We start from the raw sequence: 21220 nt of genomic DNA, 5'->3' as shown, positions 1-21220 counted from the left end.
GATTGCATGTTGAAATGATAATATGTTGAATATACTGAGCTCAGTATATTTATTAAAACTGTTTCCTCTTACTTTTTATAATGGGGACACTAGAAACCTTAAAATTACATTATGTTGTTCACATTCTACCTCTGTTAAGACAACGCTGGTGATTAAGACTAACCTGGGGAGACCACCTGGTACTAAAGTGGCGGAGGTAAAGGGGAGCGGGTTGGCGCGGGCTGACGGTCAGAGCCTAAGATGAAGGAAACTAATAAGATTTGTTTTTAACACGCCATTTAAAAATAAACCCCTATAAAAGATAGCCACTGTGTGGGATCACCCGGACAATACTGTGGGAAGAACGTATTGGAGGAGAAAAAGATTATTTAATTTCCTTGAAAAGCCCCAAAGAACTCAAGTCCAGCATTTAAGGTTCCTGATGTAACCAACCGGCCTTGTATTGGAAGCCGGGCCAGCTGGGCGTGGGAGGGCCCTGCCCGGCGGGAGGAGCATTCCGGAGTGGTGCAGGGAAGGCCCAGGAGCCACGCGGCTCAGGAAACCACCCCCGCGGCTGGATAGGAGAACACTTCACTGGCCCCTCCTTCGATGACTCTCTCTAGGCCCTTACCCTGAAAGTGGGAAATCACTTCTTCAACAACGCCCTCCGGGCCCATGCTACGCTACGCTCCAACGCCGCTCCCACTATGGGTTAAAAGACCCCACCCAGGTGGGCCAGAGGGATGCGGGGAACCGAGGAAACCCAGGTGTCTGCTTCGACTGCACGCGCCTGCGCGAAATCCCCTACTGGCTCCGAGTTTCAGCCTCTGCTGCCTTGCCTTCGTCCCGCCTCCTTTTCCCCGCCTCCACCTGTACGTCACAAAGAGTGACGTGTAAAGCGAACAACCACAGTCCCTCTCCTCGAGAGCCAGTAGGGAAAGGGGAGGGAGGGGTGGGGGAGAGGGCAGAGGACGGAAGGAGAAGGCTTGGCGGGGCTAGCTCGTCTCAGTCACCCAATCAGAGCTCTGGGGAGGGGCGGGGCGGGGCACGAGACGAGGGTGGGGGGGTGGGGCTAGGGCTAGGAGTTAGAAGGCTGCGGGGAGGAGAGGGCGGGCTCCCAGCGATTAAAAGCGGCCAATCAGGGCGCGCCGGCTTCATTCGGAGAGCGGCGTGGGGCGTCGCCGCCGCCGCCGCGCGCGCCGGGGGCTGGTTAAGGCCATGAAACAAAAGAAATACTGAGAGGGGAGCCGCTGCCACCTCCACCAGCCCGCCCCACTGGCGTCCCCACCCACCCACCTAGTTACCTACCTCTGCCACCTTCCTCTGCTCCTCCACCCCGCCCTCTCCGGTCTCCGAGCGGCCCTGGCGCTGCTCGGCCCGGGTCGCCAGCCCCGCCGCCTCCCCAGAGGAAAGGTGTTTGCGCGCTGAGCAGGGCCGGGGCCCTGTCCGCCATGGGGCTCGCCGCCTGCCGCGCCTGACCCGGCCGCCGCCGCCGCCGCCGCCATTGACAGCGCGCCGTCGCGATGCCGAGCGGCAGCTCCGCGGCCCTGGCCCTGGCGGCGGCCCCGGCCCCCCTGCCGCAGCCGCCCCCGCCGCCGCCGCCGCCGCTGCCACCGCCCGCGGGTGGCCCGGAGCTCGAGGGGAACGGGCTCCTGCTGAGGGAGCGCCTGGCCGCGCTAGGCCTCGACGACCCAAGCCCGGCGGAGCCCGGCGCCCCGGCGCTCCGGGCCGCGGCGGCGCAGGGCCAGGCCCGGCGGGCGGCGGGGCTGTCTCCGGAGGAGCGGGCTCCTCCCGGCCGGCCCGGGGTCTCGGAGGCGGCCGAGCTGGAGCTGGAGGAGGACGAGGAGGAGGGGGAGGAAGCGGAGCTGGACGGAGACCTGCTGGAGGAGGAGGAGCTGGAGGAGGCAGAGGAGGAGGACCGGCCGTCTCTGCTGCTGCTGTCGCCGCCAGCGGCCGCCGCCTCTCAGACCCAGCCGATCCCGGGCGGGTCCCTGGGGTCGGTGCTGCTGCCCGCCGCCGGCTTCGATGCCCGGGAGGCGGCCGCGGCGGCGGGGGTGCTCTACGGAGGGGACGATGCCCAGGGCATGATGGCGGCGATGCTGTCCCACGCCTACGGCCCAGGCGGCTGCGGGGCGGCGGCGGCCGCCCTGAACGGGGAGCAGGCGGCCTTGCTCCGGAGGAAGAGCGTCAACACCACCGAGTGCGTCCCGGTGCCCAGCTCCGAGCATGTCGCCGAGATTGTTGGTCGCCAGGGTGAGTGCGGTTGTGGGGGGTGTCCAGCTGGGCTTGGCCCCCGGGCGTGGGTGGGGAGACGAAAGAAAGGAGCGTGGGGCAGGAAAGGCGAACCCGGAGAGTCCTCCAGGTCCACCGGGAAGGGGTCTGGGAGGAGCCGAGGGTCGACGAGATGAGAAGATGGGTCACCTTGCGAAAACCCCACGGTGTTCCTCTCATCTTGCGTGATAAAAGGTGCTAAGTTTCTCGAGCCACCTTATCCGGCGGTGTTCACTTTACTCGGGCTGTATTCCTGGAACACCCGGCTGGCGTGGCACCAAAAACCTCAGTGAGGTGGTAAAAGGTCGGGTCGGTTGTGGATTCGGTGTTGTGCACGGAAAGCTTTTGAGATTGCAAGTTTGCGCAGCCGACCGTCTTTGTAAAAGCGCTCAGCTTGCCTTACAACGGCTTGTTGGGAAGAAGAAATGGACAGAAATGGAGGCTTGTAGAAAGAGCTCGTTCGAGAGGGAAGGGGATGTTCAAGTGGTCGTTCTTACCGCCCGCCCCTCCGCTGTTCAAAAATTTAGTTTTTTTGCTAACTCTCTGTTGATCTTATTGTATTCCTTTCGATACATTTCAGCTCTCGAAAAGGCACGTTGGGTCCTTTTCAGAACACTTTAGGGTGCACGATGAAGAAAAATTGGACAGTAAAGTAATTGAGTTAAGGAACTTCATGCGTTTATACAGTTTTCAGTAAATCCTCTTCACTTGCCAGCACACCAGTACTGCAGACAAGACTCCTCCCACATTGCTCAGACAAAGGACCTAGGTCTCAGATTCCAGGAGTAGATTTGTGGAGGTGGGGGAAGGGATGCCCAGAGTACCTCCGTATCCGACATTTTTAGGGAAGGTCTCAGGCTCTTTAGCGTAGCTCCTTTTCCCCTTTATTGAAGGAGTACATAGTACCTGCCGCTGCCTTATACAATATGATTTAACCTGGTTGATGCATGTCTTTCTCCTGTTAGGTTGAGAGCATTGTCGGGGTCAAATAAAGAGAAGTGATGGCGCTGCTGCTTAAATGATCTCATCTTTCCCAAGTGGTCTAGAGTACACATAAATAAGAGGTCTGTCGAAATGGTGGTTTCAAATATCAGCGTTGGCTCATCTCTTACCTCTAGGATTTTAATAAGAAAAATCCGTCTGAAATCCGGTTAGAGGAAATAGCCTATTTCAGACTGCCTGGTGACTGGTACTTAAAGGCAGTGTTCAAAGCTGATGCCCTTCAATTAAGAGTTTATTTTCGTAGTTCGGTAGATAAATTTTGCATGCCTTTTTTTGTTTTTTGGTTTGTTTTTGTTGTTTTGTTTTGGCAATACTGAAGATGCTAATCCAGGAGAGAACTGTTTCACCTCACATAGGATAAAATTATAACATCTCAAATTAGAGACTCAGAATGAGTTGGTTACTCCATTAACAACATCGGGGAATTGCTATGTATCAGGTTTGTATTTTGCCAGGCATTGAGTTTATGGCAGTTGGGAATGTGAGGGTAATTCAGACTAACTTGGCTGCCCTTAGGAAGCTAACAGTCTAATAAACAGCGGAATGCCGCTAATCTAATCTGTAGTTAATGGCATTAACTATAGTGTGTGACGAAGTGGTACGTATAAGAACATCAACCCTGGAGGGCCTTGGAGAACAGATAGGACTTTAACAAATGGAGATGGAAGAAAGAATGAAGGACAGTGTGAGGAAAGGTGTGGAGAAATAATCTCTAGGTATGGTTGGAAAATTGCTGCGGGGGGGGGGGGGGGAAGGGAAGTTTGTTTTTTTTTGATACTTAGGATCTCATACTTAGGAGAGTGGTGAAAAGGGGCTGGGAAGGTGTCTGTTCAGGCCCTACTAGGGTGACACTTCCTCAGCACAAGTTGCTTCAGTGTGCTTATGGTAACAGGTTAGGATAATGAAGGAAAAGAATACTTACAGGACAGTTTTACTAGGGGACAAGATACTGATATCTTTTGTATATTTAGTTTAATACAAATTTTTGTCTTCTGTATTATACCCTTTAAAGCATGATTAAATGTTCCTTAATTATGCAGACTGTTAACCTTTATGCAAATCCATTATTTAAAAGTAAACTGAATTCATTCCAAGTTTGTATTTTGTACCAAGTTATAGCAATGGAATGGTCTTTAGTTTTTCTTTTTAGGGCTGAGCTTATTGGTTAATAAGGAAATGTGAATCTATTTATGTCTTAGGACATGGAGACAAATTGCTGACTATTCCTTTTACGCTTAATATTTTCCCAGAGTTGACAGCACTGTTAAAAGTATGTCATCATCCTCTATCTTATCTTAAGAGCAAAAAGTCTTATCCTTTTCCTGTTCTGAACCATTCAATAGTGGATCATTGACCCCCTTTGCCACACACACCCCTCAGCAGCACCATGATAAAACCTGTAAAGTTATTTTCGCACTCCTGCAGAAAACCAGGCAACTTCTAATGTTTGCATCCTTTTACAGTGTGATCGTTTCCCCTTTCCCTAAGTGAATAAACAGGGCAAATCATTTAGTTTACTTTTTGCTTTGGATGAACAAAATTTTCCTCCTTAAGAATTATCCCTTCCTGCCATTTTATTCATTACCTGAAGTCATAATTTTCTGTTTGACATCTCTTAATTGGTTTTGGAAATAATTATGTCACAGATGGAGACATCTGTGACCAGCTCTGAAGCCAAGAGTAGGACAAATGGAATTCTGAGTCATATAGACTAGCAACTCATGTAGATGGCCTCTAGCTCCATTGTCTCTCAGAAAAACAAACTACTGCTTTTGATCGTGATGAAAGTTTGCAGAGCGTTGACCTCGTGTTTATACTCCCCAGCAGCATATGGTCATTTGCAAATGTTAAATTGGCCCCCTTTTTTAAGTGTGCATCTCATTTTGAAACCAACAATACTGTACAACAAAGCCAGGAACTGAAAAGAGGCTAAAGACTTGTAATCCAAGGTTTTATATTACTGTAAGATTAATGTACTTCTTTAACTATTTTCATTAGTGATTTACTTGATGGTCTATGTGTGTTCTCTAGCCTCCTAGTCAAGAAGGGCTATTTCTGGCTTTTTTTAATTGTATACTGTCAAAAAACATTTAAGCTAATACTCTCAATATCTGGATATCTATGAATAATACATATGCTGATATACTATACATTATAAAACATGTGAACAATTTTAAAAGGATGAGGTAAAGATGGAAATTGGAGTGTTTTGATTTTTTTTTTTTTTTCTGCACTCCAATGAATTTTCTTGCACCCTACTTTGGCTATCACTGAGCTAGACCTTCTTAGAAATTTTTTTCTTCTTTATTAAGCTGCTCTCTCTCCACTGGTCCCCAGTGATTGTGTATATTGTCACTTTTTAAACAGTTAATATGTTACATTGCTTCAGGTTGTCTTAAATACATCCTTGTGAAAAATTTTTCCCAGTTTCCTAGAGTTGAACCACTCTTCCAGGTTCTAAAAAGAGAAAGCTTGATCTTGTACATAAATTCCCTGTTTAAGAAGAAATATACATTTCATGAGGAGAAATAGTTTCAGAATAATGCTAAAGCACAGTGTCTCTTTTGTGGAAGAGGGGGGATTGTTGGCATTCTCTCTGCCAGTTACTATATTACATGCCATTTAACTCTGCTAGGTGGTTATCCCCATTTTACAGATGTAGAAACTGAGGTGCTGATAGGTATCTTGCTCAGATAGTGGAACTTGGGGTTAGACCAGTTTGTTTGCTAGTAAAGATAAAGTTCTCATTCTACATTGCTGCCTCGGTATTGAAGCATCTTGCTCAGAAAGGCTAATAATATTTTGGGTTAATTTCTGCCCTAATCATGAGTTGGGGTACTGTATTTCTAATATGCATAACTTAAAATATCATCACTATCCAAATTAATTTACTTAATAAAATTTTGGTATCTACTACACAGAAGGCACAGGTCATTTTCTAGTTCTAATGTGTCTAACTAGAAATTCACTGTCATTTATAATTCAGAAAGTTAATTTGTGTGTATATACATGCTAGCTTTAAAAATTAAATGTTGTCATTTTTCTAGGCTTTAAAACCTAAATAATAGTTTGTATTAGCTCTGGGACCATTGGGGAAGGTTCGATTATTATAATTGTTTTGCAAATGGGTAGGGAATCTGCTGCCTTTTCTTCCTGCCTTACTCAGCTAATGAACTACTTTGATTCACTAGGGAGGAAATGGAAAATAAAGTGGTAATTCAAGGGTGTATTTTCTGCCCCCTGGTAGAAATGCCAGTGACCTAAAAATGATCCAGGGAGTCAAGTATTTGAGAACTATTAATCTGTTAGAGATTTCCATTGAGGAAAATTTCCAACAACGTCTGTGGGTTGGAATTCTAGATAGTTCTTACATTTGAAGTTTTCAAGGAAAGGTGGAATTTAGTTGTAAGACAGTGCTTAGTATTTTATGGATTTGGTTTTGAATGAATTTAGTATTTGTACACATTGTAGAATTTATTGCTTTTGTCTTAAACTGAATACAAAAATGTTTTAGAATGTATGTTTTAATATAAAAATATTTGTTGAAAACTGTCCCAAATTGCCTTTAACAGTCTCTGCTCAGCTGTGATATATTGGAAAGAGCCAGCAATCAGAAATTAAAATTCCTAAATTCTGATTACTCTGTGCCAGTAACTCACTTTGTGGTCTTGGACAAATCACTTAAACTGCCTAGGCTTCAGATTCTTCTTCAGCTGGGTGTTATCATATCTACAACACCTCTGGGGACTATGAATTTTACACAAATAAACTGACATATATGAAACTGTAAGTGATAAGCACATACTACTTTTGTTAAGTTAAATCTGAAATTAATTCGAACCACTCTGTTAATCTCGTTCACCTTTCCTCAGCTTGAGCAGACAGTTTTCACACATTACTATATTCGTCTAAGGTGATAGAACTAGAACGAACTGATGTCTAAATGCCTGTTAGGCACATGGCACCTCTATCCAGATAGGCTTAAATGATGCTGTGATAACAAAGAACCCCAGCATCTCAGTATTGAAACAACAGTGGTTTATTTCTTATTCACAGGGGCTGTGCTCATTTTAGTCATTCAGAGTCTTAGACCAGTGAAGCAGCCAGCATCTCAAGTGTTAGCTGGTCTTCCCCTGTGCCCAAAGGATGAGAGACAGTGGCACAGCACACACCGGTCTTTAAATGTTAGACCCAGAAGTAATAATGATCACATCCGCTCATACTTCATTAATCAGAGCAAGTCATCTGGACACACCTAACTTCAAGTGGGCGAGAAATTGCATTACAATCATGTGCCTACAGGAGAGAGCCAAAATATTCATGATTATTACCACAGTATTATTTTAAAATCTATGGGATTGTGACAGAATTTTTTAAATGTAATTTATGCCCTATAGGATTTGTAATTTAAACTCAAAATGAAAAAATTATAGATAAAAGTGGTCATAATGGGAATAAAGACACAGACCTACTAGAGAATGGACTTGAGGATACGGGGAGGGGGAAGGGTAAGCTGGGACAAAGTGAGAGAGTGGCATGGACATATATATACACTACCGAACGTAGAATAGATAGCTAGTGGGAAGCAGCCTCATAGCACAGGGAGATGAGCTCGGTGCTTTGTGACCACCTAGAGGGGTGGGATGGGGAGGGTGGGAGAGAGGGAGATGGAAGAGGCAAGAGATATGGGAACATATGTATATGTATAACTGATTCACTTTGTTATAAAGAAAAAACTAACACACCATTGTAAAGCAATTATACTCCAATAAAGATGTTAAAAAAAAAAAGTGGTCATAAGATACCAAATAGTAAAGTGTATTCGCAGTTTAAAAACTCCTTTAGGGACTTTCCTGGCGGTCCCGTGGTTAAGACTGCATTTCCACTGCAGGGGGCAAGGTTCGATCCCTGGTCGATCAGGGAGCTAAGATCCCACATCCTGCGCAGCACAGGCAAAAAAAAAAAAACAAAACAACTCCTTTAGGAAACTCCAAACATTATGGATAATCTGTTTTAAAACCCCATTGATCTTCAGGTGATTCTAAAGTGATATGTTTATTAAACTGCATCTTAATCCTTCTCAAATGGCTTATATACCATAATGCATGTTTACTTTTAACTTTTTTTCCCTTACTACCATTAGGTACCGTATAGACATTTATAAGGATTACATCTGATATTTAAGCTTTTAAAATGATATTCTAATACTAGTAATACCAAGCCAAACTATGCTAAATTGAATATGCACAACGTAATGTTATTTGAATACTTTGAGGCTTTATTCCATGGCTGATTTTGAGAATTTTAAGTTACACTGCATAATTATAGCACCTCTTTCATGCCAGTGTTCGAGATTTAAGAACAATTCGTGTGGGCATGGTTTGTTGCCTTTGTCCAGTAAGCGAAAACTGCAGTTCATTGTGTGCAGGGAAGCCTGATTTGACCACAAGTAAAGTGGTATCGTGAAATAATAAGACTAGGCCTTAAAATAATAAAGAAAATTATTTAATTAGCTGCAGATGTAGTTGAAGGTAAGCATAAAGTAGTTTCGTCTTAAACATAGTTAGAAGAGAGTGGGGAGGTAATAGTTCCAAACTACTAGAAGGTTACCAGTGTAAAATGTTTGCCCTTTGGGCTGACCTTTTTATTACTGTCCCCCTGTCTATACCACTCTCCCCTCCCCTTTGGCTTATCTTCTACCTTTCCACCAGTACCTGCAGGAAAGGACATTGAACTTGGAGTTAGGAAACTTGTTAGAGAGCTGGCTTTACCATTTGTCGCCTGTGACCATGGACAAATCGCCCAACCTCACTGAGTCTCGGTTTCCTCTGGTGGGGGGAAAGCTAGTCCATCCAGCTGTTCTTCCCGGCCCTCCCCCACCCGCTCTCCATTGTGAGGATCAGGTATGGGAAGATGTCATTAGTACAGATTCACTGTACAATGGAAAGTATAGAGATAATAAATTATATATGAGGCAGGGTAAAGTTTATCATTTTTTTTACTGCTAGATTTGTATGCTGAGCAAATGCTAGTTGAAACCAAATATTGTCATTTTAGTAAGTTTTTCCTAGGACGTATATACCACTAGTTAGTGATATATATTATATTTTTTTAAGTTTACAATGTCTTAAAATTTTCTTTAAAATCAGCACTTTTGAAATGTATTTCCTGGTAAAGACCTAAGCTAGTCTGTAGTCTGGAAGAGAATCATTTACAAATGAATCTGATTCCATTATATGATTCCCATACAGAGGTAATTCTCAGCTTTCTATTAACATCCTCTAAAGGGCATGAACCTAATTTTAAAATCCCCAGTTAGGAAAATTGTTCTGCCTTTCATCTCTAATTTACACCCTCTTCTGGGTGTCACAGCTTTAGTGAAAGGCCAAATATGAGCCCTTTTTTTGTTAAGTATGTCGATCCTCTTGTCTAAACTACGTGAAAAAGGAGGGGGATTTTAAATTTAGTTTAACCTCTGTTTTTAAAAATACCTTTATATATGCAGGGAATTCTCCACTTCTAAGAATCAACTAGGAAAATAAGGCAGGTTGAGAGAATGGTGTATTTAGGGAATTGGGGTATTTAGGAATCATTAGTTTATAACTTTGGGCAATTCTCAGCTTCAGTTTTCTTCACATATGAGATTGAACTAGATTATCTCTTGTAGCTCTTATATTCTTATTTTTGTCCAAAAAGAGTTCCTAAAATCATGTAAAAGTAAACCAGGTTTCAAATTACCAATTAGATTGACTTCCACAAATCTCCTCCCAGTTTTGTAAAGTTTATAATATCTTAACATGCTTTTCACAATCTAAATATAAGTTTTATCTTCAGGATTTTAATTTTTTTAATGTTTTTTAACTTTCTATAGAAAATTGATTCATTTGATTTAAAAATAATAATAATAACAAACATTTAAATGTGTCAAGTAGTATATCATCTCATTTGATCCATTCTTATTTCCACCATACAGATAAGGAAACAGATCTGTGGGGATACAAATAACTTATCCAGGGTCTCAAGCTAATAGAATTAGAGACTTGAACACTCCAACTCAGTAAGTGGTAGAACAAGCAGACAAAGCAGTGAGGATATAAAAGGCTTGAACACCACCACCAACCAACAGTATAAGAAAAGAAAATGACAGATCAATATCTGTACTTGAACACATGTAGACACCAATTCCCTTTGGTGCTTGAAGTTTGGTACAAGTCAGTGAGGGCAGAATTGAATCTCAGTCATCTTTTTTTTTTTTTTTTTTTTTTTTTTTTTTTTTTTTAAATTTTATTTATTTATTTATGGCTGTGTTGGGTCCTCGTTTCCGCGCGAGGGCTTCCCCTAGCTGCGGCAAGCGGGGGCCACTCTTCATCGCAGTGCGCGGGCCTCTCACCATCGCGGCCCCTCCTGCTGCGGAGCACAGGCTCCAGACGCGCAGGCCCAGCAATTGTGGCCCACGGGCCCAGTCGCTCCGCGGCACGCGGGATCCTCCCAGACCAGGGCTCGAACCCGTGTGCCCCGCATTGGCAGGCGGACTCTCAACCACTGCGCCACCAGGGAAGCCCCAGAATCTCAGTCATCTTAATGTCAGTTAAAGTACCTGAAACATAGCGGATATTTGCTGTTTATTTTATTGAACTGAATAGTTGGATTAGAAAATTGCCATTTTATTATTTATCATTTTAGTTTTCATGTTGTGGGGTTTTCTTCCCTCTTGCCTTTACCTGAGGAGCCAGTCAACCTAAAGTTGTTTGGATCTGTTTGTTTTAGGTGCTACTTGATTTAGGGCATTAGATGTCCATATGAATACTGGTAATCAAAACTAAAATCACATAAATGAAGCTGTTTGAAGTGTTGACATAGTGATGTCTAGAGTGAAACAGTATTCTTAACAGAAAATTTCAGAAAATTTTGACTAGAGCTACAAGAAGGGCCCTTGAACCCGGGAAAGGAAAGCTGTTTCTATATTGCGCATTTAGGAATCCATTGCATTGCCAATCTAAACAATTTATTTAAATGTTGGATTAAGTTGTGTGCATAAGAAACACTCTCTTACTGGGATTTAGCTGATATTCATCAGTCTTTGAAGCTCTTAATGCTGAAAAATTGAGTCCTTGTAAAATTATAGGAGTTTTGAATACTCTGTCTAGACTCTTCCAAGAGGAAAGGGATCTTATTTATATATAAAATCAGTAAAGAATATGATCCCCTCATTAATTCTAATATATCATGAAATGTACATATAAAATGTGTTTCTCTAATGCTTTTAGAGAAAAATAGTATGGAGTAGTGAGAGGAGTATGGAATTATTAAGGCAACTTGTGTTTGAGATCTGACTTTCCAGCTGGGAGATCTCTCTAAGCTCTTTCAGTTTAGTTCTTTCCTGTCCTTCCTAAAGCTGTTAAGCCAATCATCATTCTGTTATGATGATTAAATGAAAATATAGGAGAGTTTGGAAAACTGAAAAGTGTGCTACGAATTTTACTATTTCAAAGCCCAAGCCTATTGGCTCAGTTTACTCATGAAATACTTGAAATGGTGGTGGGGGGGAGGGGGGTTAGGTAGCCTAAAAAAGCTGTCCTTTACTGACCACAGGCATTGTAATAAGTATTTTTAATACATTATTTCATTTAATCCTTGCAACAACCAAATGAGAGAAGTAACTTTAATTATAGTTCCTCAGCCATGAAGGGAGAGATAGAGGTTTGGTGGCCTGTTAGAGCTCCCAAAGATGCTTTGTGATGGTCTATTCAAAGTCTTATGTTCCCAGCTATAATTCAACCTACTTTTCTTGAGGAAAGGAAGAATAGATGTATGCATGTGAGATATGGTAGTATCTGATTGTCCCAAGTGCTTTTTAGACTTCAGAAAGAAGTGATTTTGTACTTCCTAGGAGAAAAGGGACTAGGTCAAAAGATAAAAGCATTGGAAGAGAGCTAGAGGTTGAATGACCTAACATTAAAACCACAAGCAAACTCTGGTGGTAGATTAGAACCCAGTCCTGCAGATAATCAGTTTTTTTTCCTTACATTATTTCCTTTAAACTAGACCTTGGAATAGTATTAATAAGTGGTAGCTGTGATAGAGTCATATCTATGTTTGTATTATTCTTGAGTTCATAGAGCCTTTCACATACAGTCTTTATCTTTTCCAAATGACTGTGTTTATTACTCAGAGGAGTTTGTTACTCAGAAGATTTGGGGGGGGGGCGGGGAGGGGAAGTACTAGGAGGATTTTCCAGGTTATTTAGGGAAATACCTGGGTAGAGATGAGGAAGAATAAGGCATGTTTAGGAGATGATAAAATCTGGGAGAAGGTAAGTGATGGCCACTTAATTAGGAGATGGATGGGGTGGGAGCTGGGGGTAATTTAAATATCAAGCCCAGAGTTCTAATTTTCTTGAAGATAAAAAGAACTACTCAAGGAGTTTCACTCCCCCTCTTCATTGTTATTAAAGTGTGTTTCTGTATGTGTGTGTATACTGATTTCCCTTTTAAAAAAAAACCTCTTGGAGAGAATTTCTGAAGAAAGATATACCCCAAGGATGACCCAAAGTGAAAATACACATAGTTTTGGTATGTGTTTATAAGGGTTTTAGCTTTCTTAAATCACCTTATATTTGTAGCTAATTGATGAAATGAATGGGAAATACAGTGAATTTAATTTCTGGAAAACAAAATCCTCTGTCGAAAATCTGCGACACTTCACATAACGTGTGGGACTTCTTTAAAAAAACAAAACAAGTTCTTTGCACCTACAAGATAGACTTTATAAACTCCCTTGCCTCATGTTAAAGACTGAATCATCCCCCATCTGACCTGCCCCCCCGCCATTCTACCCTGCAGTCACTTAAAGCGCCCACAACACTGAGCCAGGTGTGGCCATCTTGTGCTCTTGATTCCTGCTTTGGCACTTGCAGTTCCCTCTACTTTCCTTCCCGCCTGGCAGAACTACTTTCTTCAAGCCTAAGTTCACATGCCATTGAAGGCTGCTTTCATTTTCTGTAAGCAACAAAGCCCTCTCCTTTTCTATGCTCCCACTGCTTTGTATGCCTATTTTCATTAAAGCAATTATATCAGTATTATATCAGTATTGTTTTCATGACTGTGAGCTCCTTTCCTTTCCTTACTGTGAGCTCCTTGAGAGCAGAAATTATGATAGTTCCTGTATATCACCTGGAATTAGCACCTGCACCTTTATAGGGAATTTAATATTTGAATGGGTAAGTTTAAGCATCAGGCTTGTGAATGTTCTTGGGCCAAAGAAGGAGTGGTTTAGCTAGGAACACCTAGCCAAATCCCTTAGGACAAGTGGAGGCCAGGTTTTACTTGTGCGTCTCTTAACAAATCACTTATCTCAACATAAACACCCTGTCTTTGTCAACACCCTGGCTTATATATTTCTTTTCTACCTGTTTTGATTTTTATCAATAGTCTATCCCTTCACCCTACTCCAGTGCCCGTGATCCCCAGACTTTTCTTGTATTTATATCTAGCTACTTATATCTGGCGACTGCCCTAGACATTGGGTCTCTATTCTTGGGTTAGGGTCTAAATTTTTTCTGAACCAAATACTTTCCTTTGTTCAAAAGCCAGGGACCTGGAAGAATGGAGGAAATAATTGGAGGAAGGGAAAAATGGTAATACGGTAGGCAGAATAAACCCCCTTTCCCTGAAGATGCCTATACCCTACATCCCTGGAAACTGAATATGTATATGGAGTATGGACCTTGAGATGGGGAGGTTGTCTGAGATCATCTGGGTGGGCCCAGTGTAAACCCAGGAGTCCTTAAAAGCAGAAGAACTTTCCCAGCTGGGTCAGATACAAGAAGGGGAGAGATCTGAAGCGTGAGAAGGATTCAACCTCCATTGCTGGCTCTGAAGATGGAGAGACGGGGCCACAAGCCATGTTGGTGGCCTCTAGAAGCTGGGAATGGCCTTCAGCAGACAGTCAGCAAGAAAACAGGGAGCTCAGTCCTATGATGGTAAGCAACTGAATTCTGTCAATAACCTGAATGAGCAAGGAAATAGATTCTTCCCTGGAGCTTCCAGAAACACAGCCCTGCAAACACGTTGATTTTAGCCCTGTTGAGACCCGTGTCAGACTTCTGACCTACAGAATTGTAAAATAAAAAATTTGTGACATTGAAGCCACTATGTGGGGTAACTTGTTATGGCAGCACTAAAAAACTAAAGAAGGTAATAAGCAAAATTAAAGGACAGAACAAGATTTCTGGATTGAGGCCTCCATTTTCCTTCTAGCTCTCAGCTCCTACAGGCCACCTGTAGTTCCTTGCCACGAGGTCTCCATGGGCAGATCAAGCACAGATTGTCTGCTTGCTTCCGGGCTAGCCAGAGCACATCTGACTACTTCTGAAGCCAGAAGGAGAAAACTCTTTTAAAGGACTCGTAAAAAAAAAAAAAATAAAGGACTCGTGATTAGGTCAGGGCCACCCATATAATCTGGACAATCTTCCTATTTTAAGGTGAATTAATTTGGACTGGAATCATATCTACATTACAGACTGTAATTCTACATCTGGTTCTTCTAAGTATGTCATTCCAAGTGTTTCATGGAATTAAAAAGTGGTCTTAAAAATCTAGTCTAGTGCTTTTAAGCTTTTCTGATTGTGACCCGCCCTCGCCCCGGCAAAGTTACTGAAACATTTGGAACCTATTCAATTGATATTGCAAACCATGGTTTCAGAAACACTGAAGATATCATTTCAATTCCGTTTCTTCAACTCCTCTCCCAGAAACAGAGGACCTCTTCCTCTTAACTGCTCAGGCAGCTGGTGGAAGAGGCTCTCTTTACCCTGGAGAAGCAAGACCCAACCTTTGCTACTCTACCAGGGAGTGAGAGGACCAGAATTCTGGCTGCAGCTAAAGAGTTTTAAGGTGAAACACAGTCCCAGCCACAGTGATAGAGAAAGGGGAAATGGGTTCCTACAGGAGGGAGGTAAGTTGGAGACTTTCTCTTGGGAGAATTTACTTGCAAATCAAAATAAAATTGCAGCTATGCAAGTCATTAGTGCTATCCTAGTTCTTAATCTCTACGCAGTCTGGTATAGAACTTGCCATATGTTGGTTTTTATTTGTAGCTGTAAGAAAACAATTGTTAGTCTGTCCTTGGACTTACTCAGCTTCGAGGTTATGAAATCGTTTACCCTGCTGTTCATAAATTTTTTTTAAAGCTCAGAACTAGCCAAAAGTCTGATTGATATGCTTAGTGTAATAAAGTGTATCATTTCTTCATAACTAATTTTTAAATTTTTCTAATTTAATATTTCTTTGGAAAAAAAAAACTAATACATTTGTATGGTTCAAAATTTGTAAGAAATAAAAGTGTACAAGGAAAATTGTCACCCTCCTACCCTGTCTCCCTAAGTCAACCAGTTTTATGACTGCAGAGTATTCCCTTATATAGCTTTACCAGCCTCACACTAATACAAACAGTAATATAATGCAAAGGTCATTTGCCCCTGTGCAAAGTATTCCTACAGACTCAATTCTATGAGTGGGATTGTAGGGGCAAAAGGATACTTGACTTGTAATATTGATGGATATTGCAAACTGCCCTTGAGGAGTTTATACTCTCAGCAGCTAAATATAAGTGTTTTTTTTCCCATTCTTACTAGCACTGTTTATTTGTTTTTGATATTTGACAGTCTTATAGGTGGAAAATGATACCTCAGTTCACATGAAAATGGGAATTTTCATGTTTGGAGCCATTTATATATTTCCTTTTCTGTGAGCTATTTCTTTCACCTTTTTTTTCTGTTGGGTTTTGGTGTTTTGATATATAAGGGTAGGTATATGGGTACCTGTGTAAGAGAGAGAAATTAGCCATTTGTGATGTGAGTTGTAAATAATTTTTTTACGTTGTATTTGGTGAGTTTTGCCATGCAGCAATTTTAAAGTGCAGTCTAATTTTTCAGTACCTTTATGGCTTATGAGTTTTGTGACACTCTGAGATTATAAATTTTTCAATGTTTTTTTAAAATATCATTGCACTTTCAAATAGAAACTCAATCTAAAATACTCTAAAAAGCTTTTTTACCTCCTGTACCTGCAAAATAGTAAAACAAATTGGATTTTTCTGCTTAGTTTGTGCCATCTGTTTAGAACTCTGCCTACTCAAATTGTCCCAAACTTTATAACGTGTATATATATTCTAGAAACCGTGTGTTGGTTGTTGGGAGCTCAGAATATGCATGTTCTCATAGAAACAATAATGTGATTGATGAGATTTCCTATAGGTTTCCTGATCTGAGTTAAGGCTACTGTGTTAAAACTGTCTTATAAAATTTAGAAGCGAAAAGAAATACTTCTGTTTCTGTTGGCAGTGGCGTAAAAGGGGTTGGCTTTGCTGTCTTCCTGTTCCCTCTTTCCCCTGATCTGCAAAACCTAAGCACATGACCCTTTTGGGCAGGGTAAGCCTATCTTACGCCCCTATCTGAGAGATGGTCCACACTCCAACCATCTGTCTTCTCTGTCTTCCTAATGAGCCATGTATTAAACATCTATTTATTTGTACCATCCATAGGCCCAATAGTGTCTGTGTACCTTTAGGCATATTTTCTTAGTTAATAATATACCTACTAGGTATTAAACAAAGTGTTCTACTAAGGTGCACCTGACAGTTGCTTATAGTCTCAGAAGCATTTAGAGAAGTTTCTTAATGCAGCTTTCTAATGTTCACTACAGTAAGCGTTGAGAGGGGCCAACCCTAGACTCTCAAGCTAACTCTCCCTTTGTCCTTAATAGAAGTTGCCCAGTGTTTTTCTGCAGGATGATCAGGGCCCTCTTTGTTAGAAATGTGTGATTCTAGCAGACTGCCTTCTTGTTGAGTTGTAGCTCAGAGAAGAAACTCATGTGTCCAGATAATGATAGTAACTCCCCTGAGTGTGTAGTATGAAGAATTAGGCGTTCATTCCACCCCTTTCAGACTTTCTTAGGCATCTCTCCATCAGTCACATATTGGCCAATGGAAAATGATTGCAGTTCTCAACCTCAAGCAGCACCTGCTGTGCTGACTGAGAGAGTTTCCTAGAGATTTAGCCTGTATAAATGATAAGTAGATGTAGAAGTTTTATTGTTCTAGTCTTCCAATTCACTGTCTTTTGTGGAGCAAAAGCAGATATATTTTCCTATACTCAGAAGTTACACTATCAATTTAACCTTGTAGTTCATTGTAGATATAAACTTACAGCAGCACTCTATAATACAAACTTTCATGTTTTACAGTAGCGTAAATTCGACTGATTGCACTCTGCCCTTCTTACCTCCTCCAGTTACTGCACTAAGTGCTTTCTTTGCAATTTTGCTTTTAGCTTCACCACCCACCCACCCCCACCCCCCAGTCTTCTTGAATATAACCTTCAGGTTAGAGAAAACCTGACTCTGGAAGTGTTTTCGTGATAGGTACCTAAGATCCAGCAGTGAGAAAGCAGCCGTTTCTAAGTTCTACAGTTTGTTGGAAGGAGAAACAGGATCTTCATTTGTGGTTCAGATCCAAAAGTTCAGTGGTAGGTTGAGTAAAGTTGTTATTGAATAACATATTCAGTAGCTTCATAGCATAAAGTCAGCATAATCAGCTCCCTTCAACAGGGTTGGATTAGCAGTATGGGGCCAGAATATGAAAGGCCGGGAAAGCTCAACAAAAATGCTTAGATGCAAAGCAATATGTATAAGAAGGGCCCAGTGTTCTTATATAGAAAAATGATCTTTGTTTCAAGAAATGTTATATGGCCACCCCGTGGCATATACTTATAGCCAACCACCCAGTGCTTTGAGAATGCTTAGGGAGGGCACACAAACCAGTCCTGAGGGAGAGGAAGCTCCGCAGAGGATGAGGCATCTAAACTGAAATCTGAAGGGCTACCAGGAGCTAAGCAGAGCTGGTAGTAAAGGGGCAGGAGTAAAGGAACATTCTGATCACGGAAGCAAGGGAGCGTGCATAGGAGTTTAATATGGTGGAAGCACACCCACAGAGTTTAAGAAGTGAGGAGGGGGGAAGGAGAGGGGTACAGAGATAAGGCTAGAGAGAAGTAATCAGGTACCAGGTACAGAGGAGCCTTGTGTGTGCCGTACTGTTGACTTTATCCTTATGGTAAAAGGGAGCCATTAAAGCACTTTATGCAAAGAAGTGAGCATGTGATAGGTGCTTTGTTTAGAAAGCATCATGTGCCTAAAGTGACTATAGAGAGTGGATGGGAGTGAGGCGAGAATGGAGGCAAGGAGACCTATTTGGTGCAGGGTGGAGGGTACTATTGCAGTCACACAGGTTAGAAATGATGTCCAGAGAGAATTCGTTTTTATACATTATGAATTTGTTGAGGGCCAAAAAAAAAGAAAGTTTAAGAGAAGGATCTGCTGAGATTGTGACATGTTTTTCAGCAGCACCTAGCTGCTTTATTTTGAGGAACTAGGAATAACATGATATATTCATGAGAAGAAATCTATTCTGGCAAGCTTCGCGTTAAGACCTTTGAAAAGTATAACCCCAGAGTTTTATGCCTTAGTTGTATATTTGACATCTTTGTTACCGTTTGAAACCCTCTAATCTTACGCGGTTGGCGCTGGTAATGGGTGATTACTCCAAAAAGTAATCATGGGTAGTTATGCATAGGTGTCTTAGATATTTTATTTATTTAACTTAAATAAATTTTATTTATTTAACTCAGGATTTAGGGCCAGAGCCTTTTATTTGAGAATGGGACTGCCAACCAGCATAGTCCTTCAATAAAACCACATTCAATGACCATATTCCATACAATTTCCAATATGTTTCTTTTGAATTTAGCAAGAACTTTACAGTGAGTGCAAAGTTATTCTATGTTAGTTTTTTTACCCCAGGATTTTACAGTTGTCTCACCCATAGTTCAACAGCATCTTTTTTTTTTCTTTAAGGTACTCGTCTTTACTGAAATTTTTTAAAATAATCAATTTTCATACAAGTTCAGCGTCTTCTCTCATTTATATGTTACTGCTTTATGTAATTGTTAATTTAGTTAATGCATGAGTGCAGCTAGTATAAACAGATGGGAATCAAAACAACTGATTCTTAGTGAAGCCTGAAATCCAACTGATGGAACGGAAAAGAGATGATGTACTAGCCTTGAGCATTTTGCCATGGTCATCAATTGAGTTTTACAGAGGAAAGAGTAATGTTAAGGTAAAATGATAAGACAGTTAAATGGAAGTCAGTTGAAGAGTTTTTTATCGCAGTATAGTTGTGTGGAATTTGAGATTCTGGGAATAGCAAAAAGACTATATAGATTATGAAGTCAGACTAGGTTTAACTCTGGCTCTGCCTCTTACTTGCTGTGTGAACTTGGACATGTTATACAATTTTTCTGTGCTTTATATTCCTTAGCAATAAAAGGAGTGTAATAGTCTCATCCTTAGGGTTGTTATATAGATTAAATAAGATGATAGATATTAAATGTCTCACATGTACATTAATGGTTTTTCTTTGCCGCCAACACCCTGCACGGTAGGAAACTATTAGTGTTCTGAAAGTCAGACCCACTTATAGTGTAGCTGGCCTATTTCATGCATCATTTGCAATGACTAATAACAAGAGGAAGAAACGATAAGCCTGACCTCTGAGTTAAAGACCTCCAGTAGAGGTGTCACCTCCTCCCTGAGAATGAGAGATCACCAGGAAAGTATGCCTCAGGATCTAGGAGTCTTAGTGGAATTAGGAGAGTTTTATCATCATCTAGTGATAAGTTTTTGTGATAAAGAAAAAACTCTTAAAACTTAAAGAGGGAAGAAAAACTGCCCAGTAGCAGACTTTTAGCTTGAAAGGAGCTTTCTGTGATTTGTCTTTATCAATATTATTGAAGTAGATGTTGATACTTACGAAGTATTTCTTTCTAACAGGTTGTAAAATTAAAGCGCTGAGAGCCAAGACGAACACGTATATCAAGACACCTGTTCGTGGTGAAGAGCCCATTTTTGTTGTCACTGGACGGAAAGAAGATGTTGCCATGGCCAAAAGAGAAATTCTCTCAGCTGCAGAGCACTTTTCCATGATTCGTGCATCTCGAAACAAAAATGGCCCTGCCCTGGGAGGGTTGTCGTGCAGTCCTAATCTGCCTGGCCAGACCACCGTTCAAGTCAGGGTCCCCTATCGTGTGGTGGGATTAGTTGTTGGACCCAAAGGAGCAACAATTAAAAGAATTCAGCAGCAGACCCACACGTACATAGTAACTCCAAGCAGAGATAAGGAGCCTGTCTTTGAAGTGACAGGGATGCCCGAGAATGTTGACCGAGCACGAGAAGAAATAGAAATGCATATTGCCATGCGTACAGGAAACTACATCGAGCTCAATGAAGAGAATGATTTCCATTACAACGGTACCGATGTAAGCTTTGAAGGTGGCACACTCGGCTCTGCGTGGCTCTCCTCCAATCCAGTTCCTCCTAGCCGTGCCAGAATGATCTCCAATTATCGAAATGATAGTTCCAGTTCTCTGGGAAGTGGTTCCACAGATTCCTACTTTGGAAGCAATAGGCTGGCTGACTTTAGTCCAACAAGCCCATTTAGCACGGGAAACTTTTGGTTTGGAGATACACTACCTTCTGTAGGCTCAGAAGATCTTGCGGTTGATTCCCCTGCCTTTGACTCTTTACCAACATCCGCGCAAACTATCTGGACTCCGTTTGAACCAGTTAACCCGCTCTCTGGCTTCGGGAGTGATCCTCCTGCTAACGTGAAGACTCAGCGTAGAGGAAGTCAACCATCTACTCCTCGTCTGTCCCCTACGTTTCCGGAGAGCATTGAACACCCGCTTGCTCGGAGGGTTAGGAGTGACCCACCCAGTACAGGCAGCCACGCTGGCCTTCCGATATACATCCCTGCCTTTTCTAATGGTACCAATAGTTACTCCTCTTCCAACGGTGGCTCCACCTCTAGCTCACCACCAGAATCGAGACGAAAGCACGACTGTGTGATTTGCTTT

General features: G+C 42.0%; 1 protein-coding gene across 1 annotated transcript in view; it reads left to right on the top strand.

Moving 5' to 3' along the window:
• Positions 1-1156: 1156 nt before the first annotated feature.
• Positions 1157-21220, top strand: part of MEX3C (mex-3 RNA binding family member C) — a 22066-nt gene continuing 2002 nt past the window's right edge. Inside the window, exons 1-2 of the mRNA XM_036823367.1 lie at positions 1157-2232; positions 20139-21220. The exon at positions 20139-21220 is cut by the window's right edge and continues 2002 nt beyond it. Coding sequence (XP_036679262.1) covers positions 1503-2232; positions 20139-21220 — 1812 coding nt within the window. The 5' untranslated portion in view covers positions 1157-1502. The remainder of the gene's footprint in view (positions 2233-20138) is intronic.

The sequence above is a fragment of the Balaenoptera musculus genome, chromosome 14, assembly GCF_009873245.2.
Source record: "Balaenoptera musculus isolate JJ_BM4_2016_0621 chromosome 14, mBalMus1.pri.v3, whole genome shotgun sequence".
Lineage (NCBI taxonomy): Eukaryota > Metazoa > Chordata > Mammalia > Artiodactyla > Balaenopteridae > Balaenoptera > Balaenoptera musculus.
The sequence above is the reverse complement of the archived record's forward strand: the minus strand, read 5'-3'. Positions and strand labels throughout refer to the sequence as shown.